The sequence below is a fragment of the Corvus moneduloides genome, chromosome 13, assembly GCF_009650955.1.
Source record: "Corvus moneduloides isolate bCorMon1 chromosome 13, bCorMon1.pri, whole genome shotgun sequence".
NCBI lineage: Eukaryota > Metazoa > Chordata > Aves > Passeriformes > Corvidae > Corvus > Corvus moneduloides.
The window spans coordinates 19,140,329-19,159,515 of NC_045488.1; the positions used below are offsets into that span (position 1 = coordinate 19,140,329).

General features: G+C 59.6%; 2 protein-coding genes and 1 long non-coding RNA gene across 4 annotated transcripts; 1 reads left to right on the forward strand and 2 right to left on the reverse strand.

Annotated features, from left to right (window-relative positions):
- Nucleotides 1-2,017: 2,017 nt before the first annotated feature.
- On the reverse strand, nt 2,018-12,651 carry PML (promyelocytic leukemia). Of its 2 annotated transcripts, none has more exons than XM_032123126.1 (7): nt 12,544-12,651; nt 10,236-10,809; nt 6,698-7,275; nt 5,211-5,254; nt 3,831-3,899; nt 3,553-3,745; nt 2,018-2,594 (listed from the first exon to the last, which is right to left on the reverse strand). In XM_032123126.1, the coding sequence occupies exons 1-7, from the start codon at nt 12,572-12,574 to the stop codon at nt 2,506-2,508; spliced, it is 1,578 nt and encodes a 525-aa protein (XP_031979017.1). In that variant the 5' UTR covers nt 12,575-12,651; the 3' UTR covers nt 2,018-2,505. The 2 variants fall into 2 exon arrangements, with proteins under 2 accessions (XP_031979017.1, XP_031979018.1); XM_032123127.1 differs by having other exon boundaries at nt 2,018-2,608.
- LOC116450534 (proline-rich protein 36-like) lies at nt 7,284-10,227 on the reverse strand. Its single transcript, XM_032123125.1, has 2 exons — nt 9,964-10,227; nt 7,284-9,771 (listed from the first exon to the last, which is right to left on the reverse strand). The coding sequence occupies exons 1-2, from the start codon at nt 10,156-10,158 to the stop codon at nt 7,342-7,344; spliced, it is 2,625 nt and encodes an 874-aa protein (XP_031979016.1). The 5' UTR covers nt 10,159-10,227; the 3' UTR covers nt 7,284-7,341.
- On the forward strand, nt 11,192-11,867 carry LOC116450536. Its single transcript, XR_004242822.1, has 3 exons — nt 11,192-11,227; nt 11,445-11,474; nt 11,724-11,867. It is a non-coding gene; the product is annotated as an uncharacterized LOC116450536 (long non-coding RNA).
- Nucleotides 12,652-19,187: the final 6,536 nt, after the last annotated feature.

The window sequence follows — 19,187 nt, forward strand, 5'->3', positions numbered from 1 at the left end:
TCCCTTCCCGGGATCCCGGGGCACCGGTGCCGCGTGCTCCCCGAGCTCGCTCCGGAGCGCCCCCTGCAGCCGCGGGGGAACCATCGCACCTGCCCTGCTCACCGGGAGCCGCCAGCGCCCCTGCCGGCTGCGAGCGGAACTGCACCCGAGGGGAAAGGGCCCGACAGCCGAGAAGGCTGGGACTGGGTTTGTGTTTGCTGTTACTGCCATAGTTGTTGTTGTTTTGTTTGACTGGATATATACATATATATAGAGAGAGAGTAAAGAACTGTTATTCCTATTTCCCACATCTTTGCCTAAAGGCCCTTGATTTCAAAATATAATAACTTGGAGGGAAAAGGGGTTATATCTGCCACTTCAAGGGGGGCCTCTGCCTTCCTTAGCAGACACCTGTCTTTCAAAACCGAGACAATGGGTCACTCAGTGCTACCTCTGTGCGGTCACTCGGTGCCACCTCCATGGGACTTCCAGTGCCACCTCCATGAGGTCATTCAATGCCACCTCCATGAGGTCACTCAGTGCCACCTCTGTGGGTCACTCACTGCCACCTCCATGGGTCACTCAGTGCCATCTCCATGGGTCACACGGTGCCACCTCCATGGGAGGTGCCAGCTGTGTGTGTCACTTGGTTCCACCTCCATGAGGTCACTCAATGCCACCTCCATGGGTCACTCAGTGCCAACTCCATGGGTCACTCGGTGCCACCTCCATGGGTCATTCAGTGCCACCTCCATGGGCTACTCAGTGCCACCTCCATGGGTGACTCTGTGCCACCTCCATGGGTCATTTGGTGCCACCTCTATGGGTCACTCAGCTCCACCTCCATGAGTTCACTCAATGCCACCTCCATGGGTCACTCAGTGCCACCTCCATGGGTCACTCGGTGCCACCTCCATGAGGTCACTCGATGCCGCCTCCATGGTTCACTCAGTGTCACCTCCATGAGACAGTCGGTGCCACCTCTATGGGACACTCAATGCCACCTCCACGGGTCATTTGGTGCCACCTCCATGGTTCACTCAGTGCCACCTCCATGGGTCACTCGGTGCCACCTCCACAGGACACTCGGTGCCACCTCCATGGGTCACTCGATGCCACCTCCATGGGTCACTCAGAGCCACCTCCACGGGACACTCGGTGCCACCTCCACGGTGGCACCATGGCACAGCAGTGCCACCATCTCCAGGATCTCCTGGGGGTTGGGATCAGGATTTTAGGATCCCTCTCTGTCTCCCCCCCACCCAGTAAAGGCCACGGTCACTTTTGGGGATGCCCTTGAGGCTGAGGAATTCCAGAATTTGGGAATCCCAGGGGCTGGGATGGGGACAGGGCCTGGTGCCACCCCCACGCCGGTGTCCCCATATTCCCAAAATCCTGGAAGAGGTGGGAGAAGGGATCCCAATCCCATCTGGGAAGGCTGGGATGGCTCCAGGAGCGCCCTTGGGAACAAAGAATGGGAATTTAATGCCATGGAAAAAATCCTGGAGCGGGGAAACCCCAAGAACGGGATCTGGGATCAAAGCAGAGCCCCAAATCTGGCCGGGATTGAGGCAAGAACGCAGAAATCCTGGGATTTTCGCTGCTTTCTGCTCATCCCATCTGGATGCGGCTCCATTCCATGAGATCCTCATGGATAAAAAGGCTGGATCGGGCCAGGAGGAGCTCGGGAATATCCCAGTGGGAAGAGCGGGATAACAACAAATCCGCATCCAAACCCCTGTTTCGTTCCCTGTTTTCCCTCCAGGACAATCCCGCCCCCTTTTCCTGGGAAATGGGGCGTCCCTTTCCCTCTCTCCCGGCTCTCCGCAGCCCCGGAGTGCTGGGAATGGGGTTGGGAATTTCATCCCTGGGATCTCTCCGGGATTTGTCCCATCCCATTGCCGGGATCGGTGCCAGGAGCAGGGAGCGGGGATGGGTTTTAACCCCGACATTCCCGGTTTTCCCCTCTGTTAGGGATGGATGGGGAGAGCCAGGAAAAGCAGGACGGGAAGGAACGAAGGAGGAAGTGGCGGCAGGGTCGGGATTTTCTCTGGGAATGCATTTATTGAGGGGAGATTCCGCATTAAAAAAAAAAACCCCGGGATTTGAATCCCTCGTTCCGCCAGAAAACCGATCCCGATCCCAACCCCAAAGCAGCCGTGCTCGTTCCCGAAGGAATTCCTCGCTCCCGGTGCTGATGGGATCGCTCGGGATCATCTCCCCAGTTTGATCCAAAGGGGAAATGTCCCCTGTGGAGGAGGCTCCGGAACAGGATCCGCCGGCACATTCCATCCCAAATTCCATTTTGGGATCAAAGAGGAGAGCCACATTCCTGGGAACACCGGAAGCCTCAAAGGAGGGGGGGGGGATCCCAGCTCCGAGCGGATCCCGGTGGGATTTGAGGCCGCTCCGGAATGGCCGGTCCAGGAGGAAATTTGGGAAGAAGAAGCGGGAATTCCAAGTGGATCTCTGGGAATGGGGCAGGCTTGGCCTTGAGCTCTGGATGGGAATTCCGGGATGTGGGAATCAGCAGGGCGGTGACCCCGGTGTCACCGTCACCTCCACGGTGTCCTCGTCGCTGTCGTCTGAGCTGCAGATGATGATGCTGCTGATCTCTGCAAGGGAAATCCTGGGATTCGGCATCCCACGGGATCAACATTGCCACGTTTTGCAGCGGGAACCACCCCGAGCTCGCTGGGAGCAACCCCTGCAATGGTGGGGACTTCATGGATCCTTCAGCCCATGGATGCTTCACATGGATCCTTCATCCCATGGATCCTTCACATGGATCCTTCATCCCATGGATCCTGCATTCCATGGATCCTTCATCCCATGGATCCTGCATTCCATGGATCCCTCATCCCATGGATCCCTCACCCCATGGATCCTTCACATGGATCCCTCAGCCCATGGATCCTGCACCCCATGGATCCCTCACCCCATAGATCCCTCATCCCATGGATCCTTCACATGGATCCTTCATCCCATGGATCCTTCACATGGATCCTTCATCCCATGGATCCTTCACCCCATGGATCCTCCATCCCATGGATCCTGCACCCCATGGAACCCTCGCCCCATGGATCCTTCATCCCATGGATCCTTCACATGGATCCCTCATCCCATGGATCCCTCATCCCATGGATCCTTCACATGGATCCCTCACCCCATGGATCCTTCATCCCATGGATGCTTCACCCTATGGATCCTTCATCCCATGGATCCTTCATCCCATGGATCCTTCATCCCATGGATCCTTCACATGGATCCCTCATCCCATGGATCCCTCATCCCATGGATCTTTCACATGGATCCTGCACCCCATGGATCCTTCATCCCATGGATGCTTCACCCTATGGATCCTTCATCCCATGGATCCTTCATCCCATGGATCCTTCACATGGATCCTTCACCTCATGGATCCTCCACCCCATGGATCCCTCACCCCATGGATCCCTCACATCCACATCTTTGGCCAAGATTCCCCTAATGGGCACACAGAGAGGTCGGGAAAGATCCCATGGGACGGGGAAAAGCTGGGATCACAAGGATGCCGCCGTTCCCGCTCCCCACCTGTGTCCTCGGCACGGCTGCAGTTGTGCCGCGACGTGGAGGCGTGGGGCTCCCTCTGGAATTCCCAGCAAAATTCGAGATGGCTGGGGCCCGGCACGTGGTCACATTCCAGCTTCAGGATTTTGGGAGAGATCTGGCTGCCCCTCTCCACGTAGGGAAGCGGCCGCTTGGTCCAGCAGGAGAGAGGGAGAGGCTGGAAAAGCAGGATTGGGAGGTGCTGGGGGTGGGAAGGCCTGGATCGCACCGGATCCCACCCGGATCCATGGGATGGGCCTCACCTGGTCCGTATGGATCTCCTCGGGGATGGGGGAGGTGCTCTGGGTTTTGGGATGGATTGGATCCTCTCCCTGCGGGAAGGGCATGGAGCAGCGTTAGGATGAACTTGGATCCTTCATCCCAGGGATCCTGCACCCCAGGGATCCTGCACCCCATGGATCCTTCACTCCATGGATCCTGCATTCCATGGATCCTGCATTCCATGGATCCTTCACTCCATGGATCCTGCATTCCATGGATCCTTCACTCCATGGATCCTTCACATGGATCCTTCACACCCTGGATCCTCCATCCCATGGATTCTGCATCTCATGGATCCTGCAGCCCATTGATGCTTCACTCCATGGACCCTTCACCCCATGGATCCTGCATCGCATGGATCCTTCACATGGATCTTTCATCCCATAGATCCTTCACCCCATGGATCCTGCATCGCATGGATCCTTCACATGGATCCTTCATCCCATGGATCCTTCACCCCATGGATTCTGCATCGCATGGATCCTGCAGCCCATGTATCCTTCACCCCATGGATCCTTCACATGGATCCTGCATTCCACGGATCCTTCACTCCATGGATCCTCCATCCTATGGATTCTGCATCCCATGGATCTTTCACCCCATGGATCCTCCATCCCATGGATTCTGCTTCTCATGGATCTTTCATCCCATGGATCCTTCACCCCATTGATGCTTTGCCCCAGGAATGCTTCAACCCATGGATCCTGCATTCCATGGATCCATAACCCCATGGATTCTGCATCCCATGGATTCTTCACCCCATGGATCCTTCACATGGATCTTCCATCCCATGGATCCTTTACTCCATGGATCCTTCACCCCATGGGCCCTGCATTCCACGGATCCCTCATCCCATGGATCCTCCATCCCATGGGTGCTTCACATGGATCCTTCACCTAATGGATTCTTTACCCCATGCATCCTTCATCCCATGGATCTTTCACCCCATGGACCCTCCACCCCATGGATTCTGCATCTCATGGATGCTTCACTCCATGGATCCTTCACCCCATGGGCCCCAGTGGAGGTGCAGGAAGGCCCTCGGGAATGGGGAAACGGAGGCAGGAGCATTTGGGATGGCTCTGGATGCTGCATCCCTGCCTCGGCTCAAGGTTGGTGCCCTGCTCATGGAATTCCCTGTGGAAAACAAGGGATGGAGCGAGGGGGTGGGGTAGGACCATGCCTGGTGTGATGGGAATTCTTCAACCCTGGGAGCTCATTTTTGTGGGAAAACCGGGAATTACAGCATGGGGAGGGAGAGCAGAGCCTTGGGAAAGGCTGGGAAAGGCTGGGGCAAGGAGGGATCCGGGTTTGGGATGGGGCAGGAGCCCTCCCCACGCGTCACCACCCCAATGTCTCACCGGGTTGTTCTCCAGGGCCACCTTGACCTCGGGGACGTCGGTGCCTGTGAGGAGAAAACAAGGATGCGATGCCGAGCCAGAGCCTCCTCTTGGGAAAATCCCACCTGGCAGCAAGGGAAGGGCAACTCTGATCCCCTTCCCTCCAGTCTGGGATGGCCCGGGGGGTTTGGGATGCTCTGGGAAGCCGGGAATGAGCATTTCCAGGGGCCTGTGGGACCGGGGGAGATCCCAAAGGGGCTTTGGCCATAAAAATGATGGAGGAAATCCCAGCCCCGGGGGGGATAAGGAGGCATGGGAGGAAAAGTGGGGAGAGGAGGAAGAGAAGGAGGAGGAGGAGGAGAAAAGGAGAAGGAGAAGGAGAAGGAGAAAAGGAGAAGGAGAAGGAGAAGGAGAAGGAGAAGGAGAAAAGGAGAAGGAGAAGAAGGAGAAGGAGAAGGAGAAGGAGAAGGAGAAGGAGAAAAGGAGAAGGAGAAGGAGGAGAAGGAGGAGGGGAAGGAGAAGGAGAAGGAGAAGGAGAAGGAGAAGGAGAAGGAGAAGGAGAAGGAGAAGGAGAAGGAGAAGGAGAAGGAGGAGGAGGAGGAGGAGGAGGAGGAGGAGGAGGAGGAGGAGGGGAAGGAGGAGGGGAAGGAGAAGGAGAAGGAGAAGGAGAAGGAGGAGGAGGAGGAGGAGGAGGGGAAGGGGAAGGAGAAGGAGAAGGAGAAGGAGGAGGAGAAGGAGAAGGAGAAGGAGAAGGAGAAGGAGAAGGAGAAGGAGAAGGAGAAGGAGAAGGAGGAGGAGGAGGAGGAGGGGAAGGAGAAGGAGAAGGAGAAGGAGAAGGAGAAGGAGGAGGAGGAGGAGGAGGAGAAGGAGGAGGAGAAGGAGGAGGAGAAGGAGAAGGAGAAGGAGAAGGAGAAGGAGGAGGAGGAGGAGGAGGAGGGGAAGGAGGAGGAGAAGGAGAAGGAGAAGGAGAAGGAGAAGGAGAAGGAGAAGGAGAAGGAGAAGGAGAAGGAGAAGGAGGAGGAGAAGGAGAAGGAGAAGGAGAAGGAGAAGGAGAAGGAGAAGGAGAAGGAGAAGGAGAAGGAGAAGGAGAAGGAGGAGAGGAAGGAGGAGAGGAAGGGGAAGGGGAAGGGCAAGGGCAAGGAGGAGGAGAAAAGGAGAAGGAGAAGGAGGAAGAGGAGGAGAAGGAGAAGGAGGAAGAGGAAGAGGAAGAGGAAGAGGAAGAGGAAGAGGAAGAGGAGGAGAAGGAGAAGGAGGAAGAGGAAGAGGAAGAGGAAGAGGAGGAGAAGGAGAAGGAGGACAAGAAGAAGAAGGAGAAGGAAGAGAAAGAGAACAACAACAACAACAACAACCCAAAGAAGAACCCGAAGAGGAGCAGCACCCCTGTTTCACCCCACCACCAAACGCGCCCAAGCCCAGCCGGGACAGCCCTCACCCCGCCCGCTCACAGCAGGGACCCTGCACCGGCCGAGCTCCGAGCTCCCTCGGCACCTCCCGACCCCTCTCCTCACCTGGGCGCCCCGTGACGCGCTCCACCAGCGCCCGCAGCCGCGCCCGGCACTCGGCGAAGTCCTGCGGCTCCCTCACCTCGGCGGGCTCGGGCGGCCGCAGCCGCTGCAGCTCCAGCAGCGCGCCCTTGACGAAGGGCTGCATGTCCATCAGCTCCTGCTCGCCGCCGTAGCGGCTCAGCCTGTCCACCACCGTCTCGGCCGCCTCCAGCCGCTGCAGCGTCCCCTCCACGCTCCGCAGCTCCTCCGCCAGCTCGCTGCGGCCGCTCTCCGGCCGCGCTTCCAGCAGCGCCCGCAGCTCCTCCGCCTCGCTGCGCACCAGCTGCTGCAGCCGCTCGGAGCTGGCCTGGACGCAGCACCGCAGCCGCTCCCGCTGCTCCTCCTGCCAGGAGGATTCGCTCCGCAGCCTCAGCAGAGCCGCCTCGAAGGTGTCGCGGAGCCGCCGCAGGTCCCGGCGCAGCGAGCGCAGCTCGTCCTGGCGCCGGCGGCTCTCGGCGCGCAGGTCGCAGAAGGGCGCGTGGCGAGTGTCCAGCAGCGCGCACGGACAGCACAGAGCCCGCTCGCAGCGCGGGCAGTAGATGCTGCCAGGGATGGAGGGGACACGAGGGTGGTATCGGGGCCGGGGTGGCATCGGGGCTGGGGTGGCATCAGCGCCGCGCGGTGCTGGTTCCACCCGGGAGTTGCGCCAGGGGGAGCGGGATTGGTTCCCGGCATCGGCTGCAGGTGTGGGATGGGCAGGGGGCAGTGATGGGCAGCGGGCAGGGATGGACAAAGGGCAGCGATGGATGGGGGCAGAGATGGACAAGGGGCAGTGATGGGCAGGGGGCAGCGATGGGCAGGGGGCAGTGATGGACAGGAGGGGTCAGTGATGGACAGGAGGGGGCAGCGATGGGCAGGGGGCAGTGATGGACAGGAGCGGTCAGTGATGGACAGGAGGGGGCAGTGATGGGCAGGGGGCAGAGATGGGCAGCGGGCAGTGATGGACGGGGGCAGAGATGGACAAGGGGCAGTGATGGGCAGTGGGCAGCGATGGGCAGGGGGCAGCGATGGACGGGGGCAGAGATGGGCAGGGGGCAGAGATGGGCAGGGGGCAGTGATGGGCAGCGATGGACGGGGGCAGAGATGGGCAGTGGGCAGTGATGGGCAGTGGGCAGTGATGGGCAGTGGGCAGTGATGGACGGGGGCAGAGATGGGCAGGGGGCAGTGATGGGCAGCGATGGACGGGGGCAGAGATGGGCAGTGGGCAGTGATGGGCAGGGGGCAGAGATGGACAGTGGGCAGTGATGGGCAGTGGGCAGTGATGGGCAGTGGGCAGTGATGGGCAGGGGGCAGAGATGGGCAGTGGGCAGTGATGGGCAGCGATGGACGGGGGCAGAGATGGGCAGGGGGCAGTGATGGGCAGCGATGGACGGGGGCAGAGATGGGCAGTGGGCAGTGATGGGCAGTGGGCAGTGATGGGCAGGGGGCAGAGATGGGCAGAGGGCAGTGATGGGCAGTGGGCAGTGATGGACGGGGGCAGAGATGGGCAGTGGGCAGTGATGGGCAGTGGGCAGTGATGGGCAGGGGGCAGAGATGGGCAGAGGGCAGTGATGGGCAGTGGGCAGTGATGGACGGGGGCAGAGATGGGCAGTGGGCAGTGATGGGCAGTGGGCAGTGATGGGCAGCGATGGACAGGGGGCAGAGATGGGCAGGGGCAGTGATGGGCAGTGGGCAGTGATGGGCAGTGGGCAGCGATGGGCAGTGGGCAGTGATGGGCAGTGGGCAGTGATGGACGGGGGCAGAGATGGGCAGTGGGCAGCGATGGACAAGGGGCAGAGATGGACGGGGGGCAGAGATGGGCAGTGGGCAGCGATGGGCAGTGGGCAGCGATGGGCAGTGGGCAGTGATGGGCAGTGGGCAGCGATGGACGGGGGCAGAGATGGGCAGTGGGCAGCGATGGGCAGTGGGCAGTGATGGGCAGTGGGCAGTGATGGGCAGGGGGCAGAGATGGGCAGGGGGCAGTGATGGGCAGCGATGGACGGGGGCAGAGATGGGCAGTGGGCAGTGATGGGCAGTGGGCAGTGATGGGCAGTGGGCAGTGATGGACGGGGGCAGTGATGGGCAGTGGGCAGTGATGGACGGGGGCAGAGATGGGCAGTGGGCAGTGATGGACAAGGGGCAGAGATGGACGGGGGGCAGAGATGGGCAGTGGGCAGCGATGGGCAGTGGGCAGTGATGGGCAGTGGGCAGCGATGGACAAGGGGCAGAGATGGACAGGGGGCAGAGATGGGCAGTGGGCAGTGATGGGCAGTGGGCAGTGATGGACGGGGGCAGAGATGGGCAGTGGGCAGTGATGGACGGGGGCAGAGATGGGCAGTGGGCAGTGATGGACAAGGGGCAGAGATGGACGGGGGGCAGAGATGGGCAGTGGGCAGCGATGGGCAGTGGGCAGTGATGGGCAGTGGGCAGCGATGGACAAGGGGCAGAGATGGACAGGGGGCAGAGATGGGCAGTGGGCAGTGATGGGCAGTGGGCAGTGATGGACGGGGGCAGAGATGGGCAGTGGGCAGTGATGGACGGGGGCAGAGATGGGCAGCGGGCAGAGATGGACAGGGGGCAGAGATGGGCAGCGGGCAGAGATGGACAGCAGGCAGTGACGGATGGGGGTTCAGGCACCCCAACAATCCCACCCTGTCCTTGGGGCAGTGCCCATTCCCTGCGGGCCTGGTCAGTGCCCAGCACCCTCTGGGAAGAGCCTGTTCCCGAAATCCCACCCGAACCCCCCCTGGCACAGCCCCGGCCGGTCCCTGGCACACCGGGGTCTCTCTAGGGTCGCTGCTGTCGGGTGACAAAACCCCTTGGGCAGAGCTTTGGGGACAGGAGGAGGTTTGGGGACGGGATGAGATTGGGGGACGGGAAGAGATTTGGGGACAGGATGGGACTTGGGTACATGATGAGGTTTGGGGACAGGATGAGATTGGGGGACAGGAGGAGATTTGGGGACAGGAGATTTGGGTATGGGATAAGATTTGGGGACAGGAGATTTGGGAACAGGATAAGATTTGGGGACAGGAGGAGATTTGGGAACCGGATGGGACCTGGGTACAGGATGAGGTTTGGGGACAGGAGGAGATATGGGGACAGGAGATTTGGGGACGGGATAAGATTTGGGGACAGGGTGAGGTTTGGGTACAGGATAAGATTGGGGGACAGGAGGAGATTTGGGGACAGGAAGAAATTTGGGGACAGGAGATTTGGGTATGGGATAAGATTTGGGTACAGGATGGGACTTGGGTACAGGATGAGGTTTGGGGACAGGACGAGATTTGGGGACAGGAGGAGATTGGGGGACAGGAGGAAATCTGGGGACAGGAGATTTGGGTATGGGATAAGATTTGGGTACAGGATGAGGTTTGGGGACAGGACAAGATTTGGGGACAGAACAAAATTCGAAGACGGGAGGAAACGTGAAGAGACGATGCCATTTAGGATCACCCCGATCCTGCCCACTCCGGGCAGGAGCAGCACCCCAAATCCCAGGAGCACCACCCCGCTGTCTCACCTGCACACGCGGCTCTCCTCGGGGTGGCTGGAGCTGGTGCAGAAGAGGCTGCAGGAGCTCCTGGTGTCCTCCAGGAACGCCCGCGCCGAGCCCGCCCGCATCTCCTCCACATTCCTCACCCTGTGCTCCTTCTTCTTGTGCCACCACTGGTGCTCCTCGAGGCAGCGGGCACAGAAGAACTCCTCGCAGTCCGAGCACCACACCAGCGCCCGCTCCACCCGGCAGCGGCTGCAGCTGGCACCGCCGGAGCTCCGGATCTGCCTCCACACCTTCAGGCGGCTCTGCAGGTTGCTGACCAGCAGGTTGTCGATGGCCGCGGGCACGGGCGCGTGGCACAGCGGGCACTGCCCCGCCGGCTTGGCGCTGCCCAGGCAGCCGGGGCACAGCGTGTGCAGGCAGCGCAGCAGCCGCGGGTGCGGCGAGTCCTGCCCGCAGCCCTCGCACAGCAGGAACTGGAAATCTTCGTCCTCCTCTTCCTCCGGCTCCTCCCCCGGAGGGTGCGATGGGGTCAAGGCGGCCACGGGGGTGCCCGCAGAGGGTTCCGGCTCCCGGGGGGAGGAGGGGCCGGCTCCATCTGTGCGGGGGGAGGGGGAAATTCCTCGCCGTGGGATGGAGGCCGTGGGATGGAGGCCGGAACTCCTGGCCCAGGGGCTGGTGCTGCTGGTCCGGAGGGTGAGGGTCGGGAGCGGGGTGAGGGTCGAGGATGGGAATGATCCGGGACTGGAGGAGATTGGGGGGGCAGGAGGAGATTTGGGGATGGGGTGAGATTTGGGGACAGGATGAGATTTGGGGACAGGGTGAGATTTGGGGATGGGGTGAGATTTGGGGACAGGAGCTTGGGGACAGGATGAGATTTGGGAGCAAGAGATTTGGGGATGGGACAAGATTTGGGGACAGGAGGAGATTTGGGGACAGGAGGAGATTCAGGGACAGGAGGAGATTTGGGGATGGGTGAGATTTGGGGACAGGAGGAGATTTAGGGACAGGAGGAGGTTTGGGGATGGGTGAGATTTGGGGACAGGAGGAGATTTGGGGATGGGGTGAGATTTGGGGATGGGGTGAGATTTGGGGATGGGGTGAGATTTGGGGATAGGAGCTTGGGGACAGGATGAGATTTGGGGACAAGAGATTTGGGGGCAGGAGGAGATTTGGGGACAGGAGGAGATTTGGGGACAGTATGAGGTTTGGGGTGAGATTTGAGGACAGGAGATTTGGGGACAGGAGGAGATTTGGGGATGGGTGAAATTTGGGGACAGGAGATTTGGGGACAGGAGATTTGGGGACAAAATGAGATTTGGGGGCAGGAGGAGATTTGGCAGCAGGATGAAGTTTGAGGATGGGATGAGATTTGGGGACAAATTTGGGGAAAGGATGAGATTTGGGGATGGGACAAGATTTAGGGACAGGAGATTTGGGGGCAGGAGATTTGGGGGCAGGGATGAGATTTGGGGGCAGGAGGAGATTTAGGGACAGGAGATTTGGGGGCAGGATGAGATTTGAGGACAGGAGATTTGGGGACAGGACAAGATTTGGGGACAGGACAAGATTTGGGGACAGGATGAGGTTTGAGGCTGGGAATAGATTCGGGACTGGATGAGATTTGGGGACAGGAGGAGATTTGGGGACAGGAGGAGGTTTGGGGACAGGAGGAGGTTTAGGGACAGGACGAGATTTAGGGACAGGAGGAGGTTTGGGGACAGGACAAGATTTGGGGACAGGACAAGGTTTGGGGACAGGGCGAGGTTTGGGACAGGGCGAGGTTTGGAACAGGCTGAGGTTTGGGGACGGGATGGGATTTGGGGCCAGGAGATTTGGGACACAAAGGGTTCTGCTCCCCCTGTGGGATCCCCGGAGGTTCTTCCCCACCCTCCCCGAGCTCTTTCTTTCCCTTCCCGGAACTCAGCATTTCCACACCGCCGACTCGGAGACGAAACGAAACCAAAACGGTTTCGGTTCCGCCGCCGCCGCTTTCCCTTCCCGCCCCGACAGCGGGAAAAGCGGGAGAGGGGAAAGTGGGGGACACCCCGGCAGCGACCCCAAAGATCCCCGCAAAACCTCCCCCCGCCACCGCTTTGGGGTGTCCCCAAAGGTGCCCCCCTCGCCACTCCTCCCCCAACTCGGCAGCACCACCAAAACCCGCCCCAAATAAATATTTAGGACACCCAAAGAAAGCCGGGACTCCCTTTGCCACCCCATCCCGGAGTTCCCTCCCCCTAAAATCCCACCCTAAAAACGCCCCCACGCCCCCTCTCCAAGCGGGGCACTCGGGCTGGGTCCCCGTGGCCTCCCCGCGTCCCCTCCCCGGTACCTGGCGGGGCCGCGGCGGGGCTGCCGGGCATGGGCGGCGGGGCCGGGGGCGCTCCCGGACCGCGTTCGGTTCCCGGGGCCGGCCTGGAACGGGAGCGGCGGGAGGAGGAGCTGGAGGAGAGGGCGGAGGGCGGAGGGAAGCGGGGAGGGAGGGACCGAGGGAGGGACCGAGGGGAGAGGGAGGGGAGAGGGGAGCGGGAGATGCGCGGGGGTGCGGGACGGGGATGCAGGAACTGGGATGGGGATGTGGGACTGGGATGGGGATGGGGATGTGGGACTGGGATGGGGATGTGGGACTGGGATGGGGATGGGGATGTGGGACTGGGATGGGGATGCAGGACCGGGATGGCGAATTTGGGAGCGGGATGGGGATGCGGGATTGGGATGGGGATGCGGGACTGGGATTGAGATTCTGGGATTGGGATGGGGATGTGGGATTGAGATGGGGATGCTGGGACTGGGATGGGGATTCTGGGACTGGGATGGGGATGCGAGACTGGGATGGGGATTCTGGGATTGGGATGGGGATGTGGGACTGGGATGGGGATGTGGGACTGGGATGGGGATTCTGGGACTGGGATTGAGATTCTGGGATTGGGATGGGGATGTGGGATTGGGATGGGGATGCTGGGACTGGGATGGGGATGTGGGACCGGGACGGGGATGTGAGACTGGGATGGGGATTCTGGGATGGGGATGTGAGACTGGGATGGGGATTCTGGGATTGGGATGGGGATGTGGGACTGGGATGGGGATGCGGGACTGGGATGGGGATTCTGGGACTGGGATGGGGATGTGAGACTGGGATGGGGATTCTGGGATTGGGATGGGGATGTGGGACTGGGATGGGGATGCGGGACTGGGATGGGGATGTGAGACTGGGATGAGGATGTGAGACTGGGATGGGGATGTGGGACTGGGATGGGGATGCGGGACTGGGATGGGGATGCAGGACCGGGATGGGGATGCAGGACCGGGATGTGGGACTGGGATGGGGATGCGGGACTGGGACGAGGATTCTGGGACTGGGAAGAGGATGCGGGATTGGGATGGGGATTCTGGGACCGGGATGGGGATGCGGGACTGGGATGGGGATGTGGGACTGGGATGGGGATGTGGGACTGGGATGGGGATTCTGGGACTGGGATGGGGATGCGGGACTGGGATGGGGATGTGGGACTGGGATGGGGATTCTGGGACTGGGATGGGGATTCTGGGATTGGGATGGGGATGCTGGGACAGGGATGGGGATGTGAGACTGGGATGGGGATGTGGGACCGGGACGGGGATGAGGGACCGGGATGGGGATGCGGGACAGGGATGGGGATGTGAGACTGGGATGGGGATGTGGGACCGGGACGGGGATGAGGGACCGGGATGGGGATGCGGGACTGGGACGAGGATTCTGGGACTGGGAAGAGGATGCGGGATTGGGATGGGGATTCTGGGACCGGGATGGGGATGCAGGACTGGGATGGGGATGTGGGACCGGGATGGAGATGCAGGAGCGGGGGGGGAATCCCGGTGCCGGGATGGGGATTCCGGTGCCGGGATGGGGATTCCTGTACCGGGATGGGGATTCCTGTACCGGGAAGGGGATTCCGGTGCCGGGATGGGGATTCCTGTACCGGGAAGGGGATTCCGGTGCCGGGATGGGGATTCCTGTACCGGGATGGGGATTCCTGTCCCAGGAAGGGGATTCCGGTGCCGGGAGGGCGCTGCCGGTCCCGGGGGCCGTTCCGGTGGCCGAGCCCCGCCCCGGCCGTTCCGGGGCCCTCTCCGGGCTGTCCCCGTTATCACCGCGCCGCTCCAGCCCCGCCCCATCCCGAGGCGACGTTCCCGGCCTTATTCCCACCCCAACCCCACAGGATCCCCCTCCCTTCCCAACCGCTGACACTCAGGGGGCGGCACCTCCAGAAGGCCCCACCCGAGGGGGGAATTTTAGGGGAAGATAAACAAAAAAAACCCCTTTTCCCACCCATTTTGGGGTGCTCCGGCTGCCGAACCCAGCCACGGGTTTTACCGGGAAGGATCCGCTCAGCAGGATCGGGATTTTCCCGGGATTTGGGATGGGATCCGTGCCTGCGCCGTCAGCAGCCACATGACGGGGCCACCAGGAAGCGCCGCCGCTCGTCCTTCCTGTCCCCATCGCCACGGGGGCCACGACGGTCGCCAGAGCGGCAGCGGGAGCCCGGGAAGCTCCCGGAGTTCCCATCCCGGAGGGATTTGGGGACAGCGGGGATGGGAACGATCCGGGAGGGACCCCCCGGGGGGGACAGAGAGGGGAGAAGGGAGTGGGGACAGGGATGGGATTGGGGACAGGGGTTTGGGGACAGGGATGGGGTTTGGGGACAGGGATGGGATTGGGGACAGGGATTTGGGGACAGGGATGGGATTTGGAACAGGGATTTGGGGACAGGGATGGGGTTTGGGGACAGGGATCTGGGTATGGGAAGAGATTTGGGGACACGGATGGGATTTGGGACAGGGATGGGATTGGGACAGGGATGGGATTTGGGACAGGGATGGGATTGGGACAGGGATGGGATTGGGACAGGGATGGGATTTGGGACAGGGATGGGATTGGGACAGGGATGGGATTGGGACAGGGATTTGGGGACAGGGATTTGGGGACAGGGATGGGGTTTGGGGACAGGGATTGGATTTAGGGACAGGGATGGGGTTTGGGGACAGGGATGGGGTTTGGGGACAGGGATTTGGGGACAGGGATGGGATTTGGATACAGGGATGGGATTTTGGGACAGGGATGGGATTGGGGACAGGGATGGGATTTGGGGACGAGGATGGGATTTGGGACAGGGATTGGATTGGGACAGGAATGGGGTTTGGGACAGGGATTTGGGGACAGGGATGGGATTTGGGGACAGGGATGGGATTTGGATACAGGGATGGGATTTTGGGACAGGGATGGGATTTGGGGACGAGGATGGGATTTGGGACAGGGATGGGATTGGGGACAGGGATGGGATTTGGGGACGAGGATGGGATTTGGGGACAGGGATGGGATTCAGGGCCAGGGATTTGGGATCAGGATGAAGTTTGGGATCAGAATGAGATTTGGGGACAGGAGGAGATTTGAGGACAATGATTTGGGATCATCCCAGTGCTGCCCCTCCAGGGCCGGATTTCCCGGGAATCGCCGCTCCCACCCTGCTGGAAAATGTGGGAAAATGTTTTGGGTTCATTTCCCCATAAAAATTCCAGGATTTTCCGTGCTGCTGCTGCCACCTCCAGGGGAAAACCGGGACTTGGGGCGGAGCCTTTGATTTATGGGAGAATCCCGGGGCTGCTTCCCGGAAAATTTCAAATCCCTTGGAGTGACCCCACCCCAGGTGACCCCAAACCCTCGTAGGATTGGGATTGGGGTTCTGGAATTCCCCGGGATTGGTCACTTTGGGGTCACATTCCTGACCCCAGATCCATTTGGGAATCCCATCCCAGAATTCCCAGTGATCCCTGTGCTTCAGGATCAGCAGAGTTGGGATTGGGATCCCAGAATTCCATGGGATTGACCCCATTTGGGATCACACTTGGGAACTCCATCCCAGAATTCCCGGTGATCCCTGTGCTTCAGGATGAGCAGAGTTGGGATTGGGATCCCAGAATTCCATGGGATTGACCCCATTTGGGATCACATTCCCGACCCCAAACCCGCTCCTATCCCGGAATTCCCGGTGATTCCTGAGCCTCGGGATCAGCAGGGTTGGGATTGGGATCCCAGAATTCCATGGGATTGGTCACTATGGGGTCACATTCCCGACCCCAAATCCATTTGGGAATCCCATCCCAGAATTCCCGGTGATTCCTGAGTCTCGGGATGAGCAGGGCCGGGATTGGGATCCCGGAATTCCATGGGATTGACCCCATTTGGGATCACACTTGGGAATCCCATCCCAGAATTCCCGGTGATCCCTGTGCTTCAGGATGAGCAAGGTTGGGATTGGGATCCCAGAATTCCATGGGATTGACCCCATTTGGGATCACATTCCCGACCCCAAACCCGATCCCATCCCAGAATTCCCGGTGATTCCTGAGTCTCGGGATGAGCAGGGCCGGGATTGGGATCCCGGAATTCCATGGGATTGACCCCATTTGGGATCACACTTGGGAATCCCATCCCAGAATTCCCGGTGATCCCTGTGCCTCAGGATGAGCAGGGTTGGGATTGGGATCCTGGAATTCCATGGGATTGACCCCATTTGGGGTCACATTCCCGACCCCAAACCCACTTGGGAATCCCATGCTGGAATTTTCCATGGAATCCCCTTTGGAGATGGGAATTGCCCCCGGTTTGGAGCTGCCTTGGGAATTCCTGGATCCCCTTGAGGACAGAAATGCCGGGATTGGGAAAACCGGGAATGCCGAGATGACCAAATCCTGGGGTTTTTCCAGGATTTTTCTCATCGGGAAAAGCTCGGAATTCCCAGCTGGACACCGGGATGGGAGCGCTGGGATCAATCCCAATTCCCATGGGAATCTCCTGGAATATTCTCCCGGAATCCCGGGAAGCTCTGAGCCCATTCCCGACATCCAGGGCTGGGAATTCCCGGATTTATCCCACGGGAATGAGCCTGGAGCTGCTCTTTGGGGCACATTCCAAGATTTCCGGGGGCATTTCAGGATCCCTGGGGCCTTCCCGAGGTCAAATCCCGGGAAAAGGGGGAGGTTTGGGATCCTGGCTCCCGATTTTTGCATTCCCAGGAATCCCAGGAATCCCAGGATTCCCTCCCTTCTCCATCCAGCTGGAATTTTTCCCTGGAAAACCGCGGGAAAAAGGGAAAAGCTCCTTCCCGGAGGAGTCGAATCCAACATTCCCAAGAATTTCCCTTCCCAAATCCCAGATTTTTCCCCCTCCCTCCCTCTGGAGCTTTCCCGACCTCATCCCGCTCCAGGAGCTTTTCCCAGAATTCAGGAATTTTCCTGATCCATCCTTGACTATTTCCAGGGAATTTTTTTTCCCCCCCTCTGGATTCCACGCTGGAAAATCTGGGAATTCCAGAAAACTTCAGGGGGGTTTTTTTTGTGGGATGAGGGAAAGAGAGAGGCGGGAATTCCAACCCCGAAGGAATTCCAAGCCCGGGAATTCCGCTGGCTGCTCCAAGGATTGTTTGGAATAGCTGGATCCCGGCAGGATAAACAATCCTTGGAATTGCTGCGCTTGGAATTCCTTCCTTTGCTCCCAGGAGGGGCAGAAATTCCCTTTTTCCCTCTTTTTCTCCCCCCTCTCCCTCCGTTTTTGATGGAATTCCACCTTTTCCCGGCTCGCCCCCATCCCCAAATCCCAGGATTTCATGGGCGAGGGGGGGGTTTCCAAATCCTTGGATTTGGAATTCCTGGGGTTGTGGAAAACCGGGAATTCCACAGGCTGGGGGGGGGGGGGGGGGTGGGGGGCCACAACCAGGAAATCCCGGGATTACCTCCCCCGGAATTCCTTGGGATGAGTTTCCGAGGTGAATTTGGGATTCCGGAGGATCCAAATCCTTGGATTAGGGAAAGAATTCCCGAATCCCTTCCCCCATCCGCACCTTTCCCAGGGGTTTTTTGGGATCATCCCATGATCCAGAGGGATTTTGAACCTCAAACCCTTTGGGAAGATCCCAAATCCCATCCCTGGAGCCGGGAATGAGGGGAAAATTCTGGGAGCCAAAGCTGCTCCCCAAAGAAATCTGGAATAAGGGAAAAACCCTTGGAATTTCCGGAGTCTCCGTCCCATTCCCGGGGAGAATTCCCAGCCCTCGGAGGAGCTTTGGGATTAAAACGTCGTTTTTAGGGAGAACGGGATGGGAAAAATCCCTGGATTTGGGGCTTTCCCAGCGTGCCGGGAATTCCCAGTCCCGGCTTTTCCCCAAAAAAAAAAAAAATCCCCTTTTCCCTATGGAAAAATCCCCCACTGGGATCCATCCCAAAACGCCCAAATCCCAAAGGAATCCCGGAATTTCCTGGGATGAGCCGAGGCCTCTCCCGGTGCATGGAGGGGCCTTGGATCCAAGGATTCTCCCCCGGCCTCGGAATTCCCGTTATCTCCCTGACAACCTCTGGAATTCCGGGAATTTCCACTCGGCCAGTGCCGCTTCCAAGGTTTTGAAGCGTGGCAAGAAGAACTCCGGGATTTTGGGATGAGCGGGAAGGTCCTAAAGCAGCTCAGGGATCCATAAATGGGGTTTTTTTTGGGAATGCCGAGGCGGCGCCAGCTCCAAACCCTCGGGAATTCCTTTGGGAATTCCTTTGGGATGCGGAGCCGATGGGGAAAGTGACGAGGGGCAGAAATTCCATCAAAATCCCGCCCCAAAACCAAGAGGAAAAGGAGGAATGAGGCTGGAAAATCCATGGGATTCCTTCCTCAGGAGCTTTCCCGGTTTTTCCGGCTTCTTTTCCTTGGATCCATCGGGAATGGGAAGAGCTGGGAGGGATTAAAATGAAGGAATTTGGCTCCGAGGCTGGAATTTGGGGGGGTTTCTGTCATTCCCGATGATCCAAACCCCTCTGGATGTCCCAAATCCCGAGATTTTTTGGGATAAAAGGTGGGATTCCCCCCTCCCCCCACCCCAAAATCCTCATCCAAGGGGATTCCAAGGATTTTCCTCTCCCCCCGGGATCCCAAATTCCCGGGATAATCCCGGCACC

What these genes read in the sequence shown, in the direction of transcription:
- LOC116450534 (XM_032123125.1), bottom strand. Translation starts at nt 10,158, where the DNA reads ATGGCATCGTCTCTTCACGTTTCCTCCCGTCTTCGAATTTTGTTCTGT. An exon ending in AAACCTCATCCTGTACCCAA is followed by an intron (nt 9,772 to 9,963) that starts GTCCCATCCTGT and finishes TCCTGTACCCAG; the next exon opens with GTCCCATCCGGTTCCCAAAT.
- PML (XM_032123126.1), bottom strand. Translation starts at nt 12,574, where the DNA reads ATGCCCGGCAGCCCCGCCGCGGCCCCGCCAG. An exon ending in CCCCGCCGCGGCCCCGCCAG is followed by an intron (nt 10,810 to 12,543) that starts GTACCGGGGAGG and finishes CCCCCCGCACAG; the next exon opens with ATGGAGCCGGCCCCTCCTCC. An exon ending in TGGCCCTGGAGAACAACCCG is followed by an intron (nt 3,900 to 5,210) that starts GTGAGACATTGG and finishes CCCTTCCCGCAG; the next exon opens with GGAGAGGATCCAATCCATCC.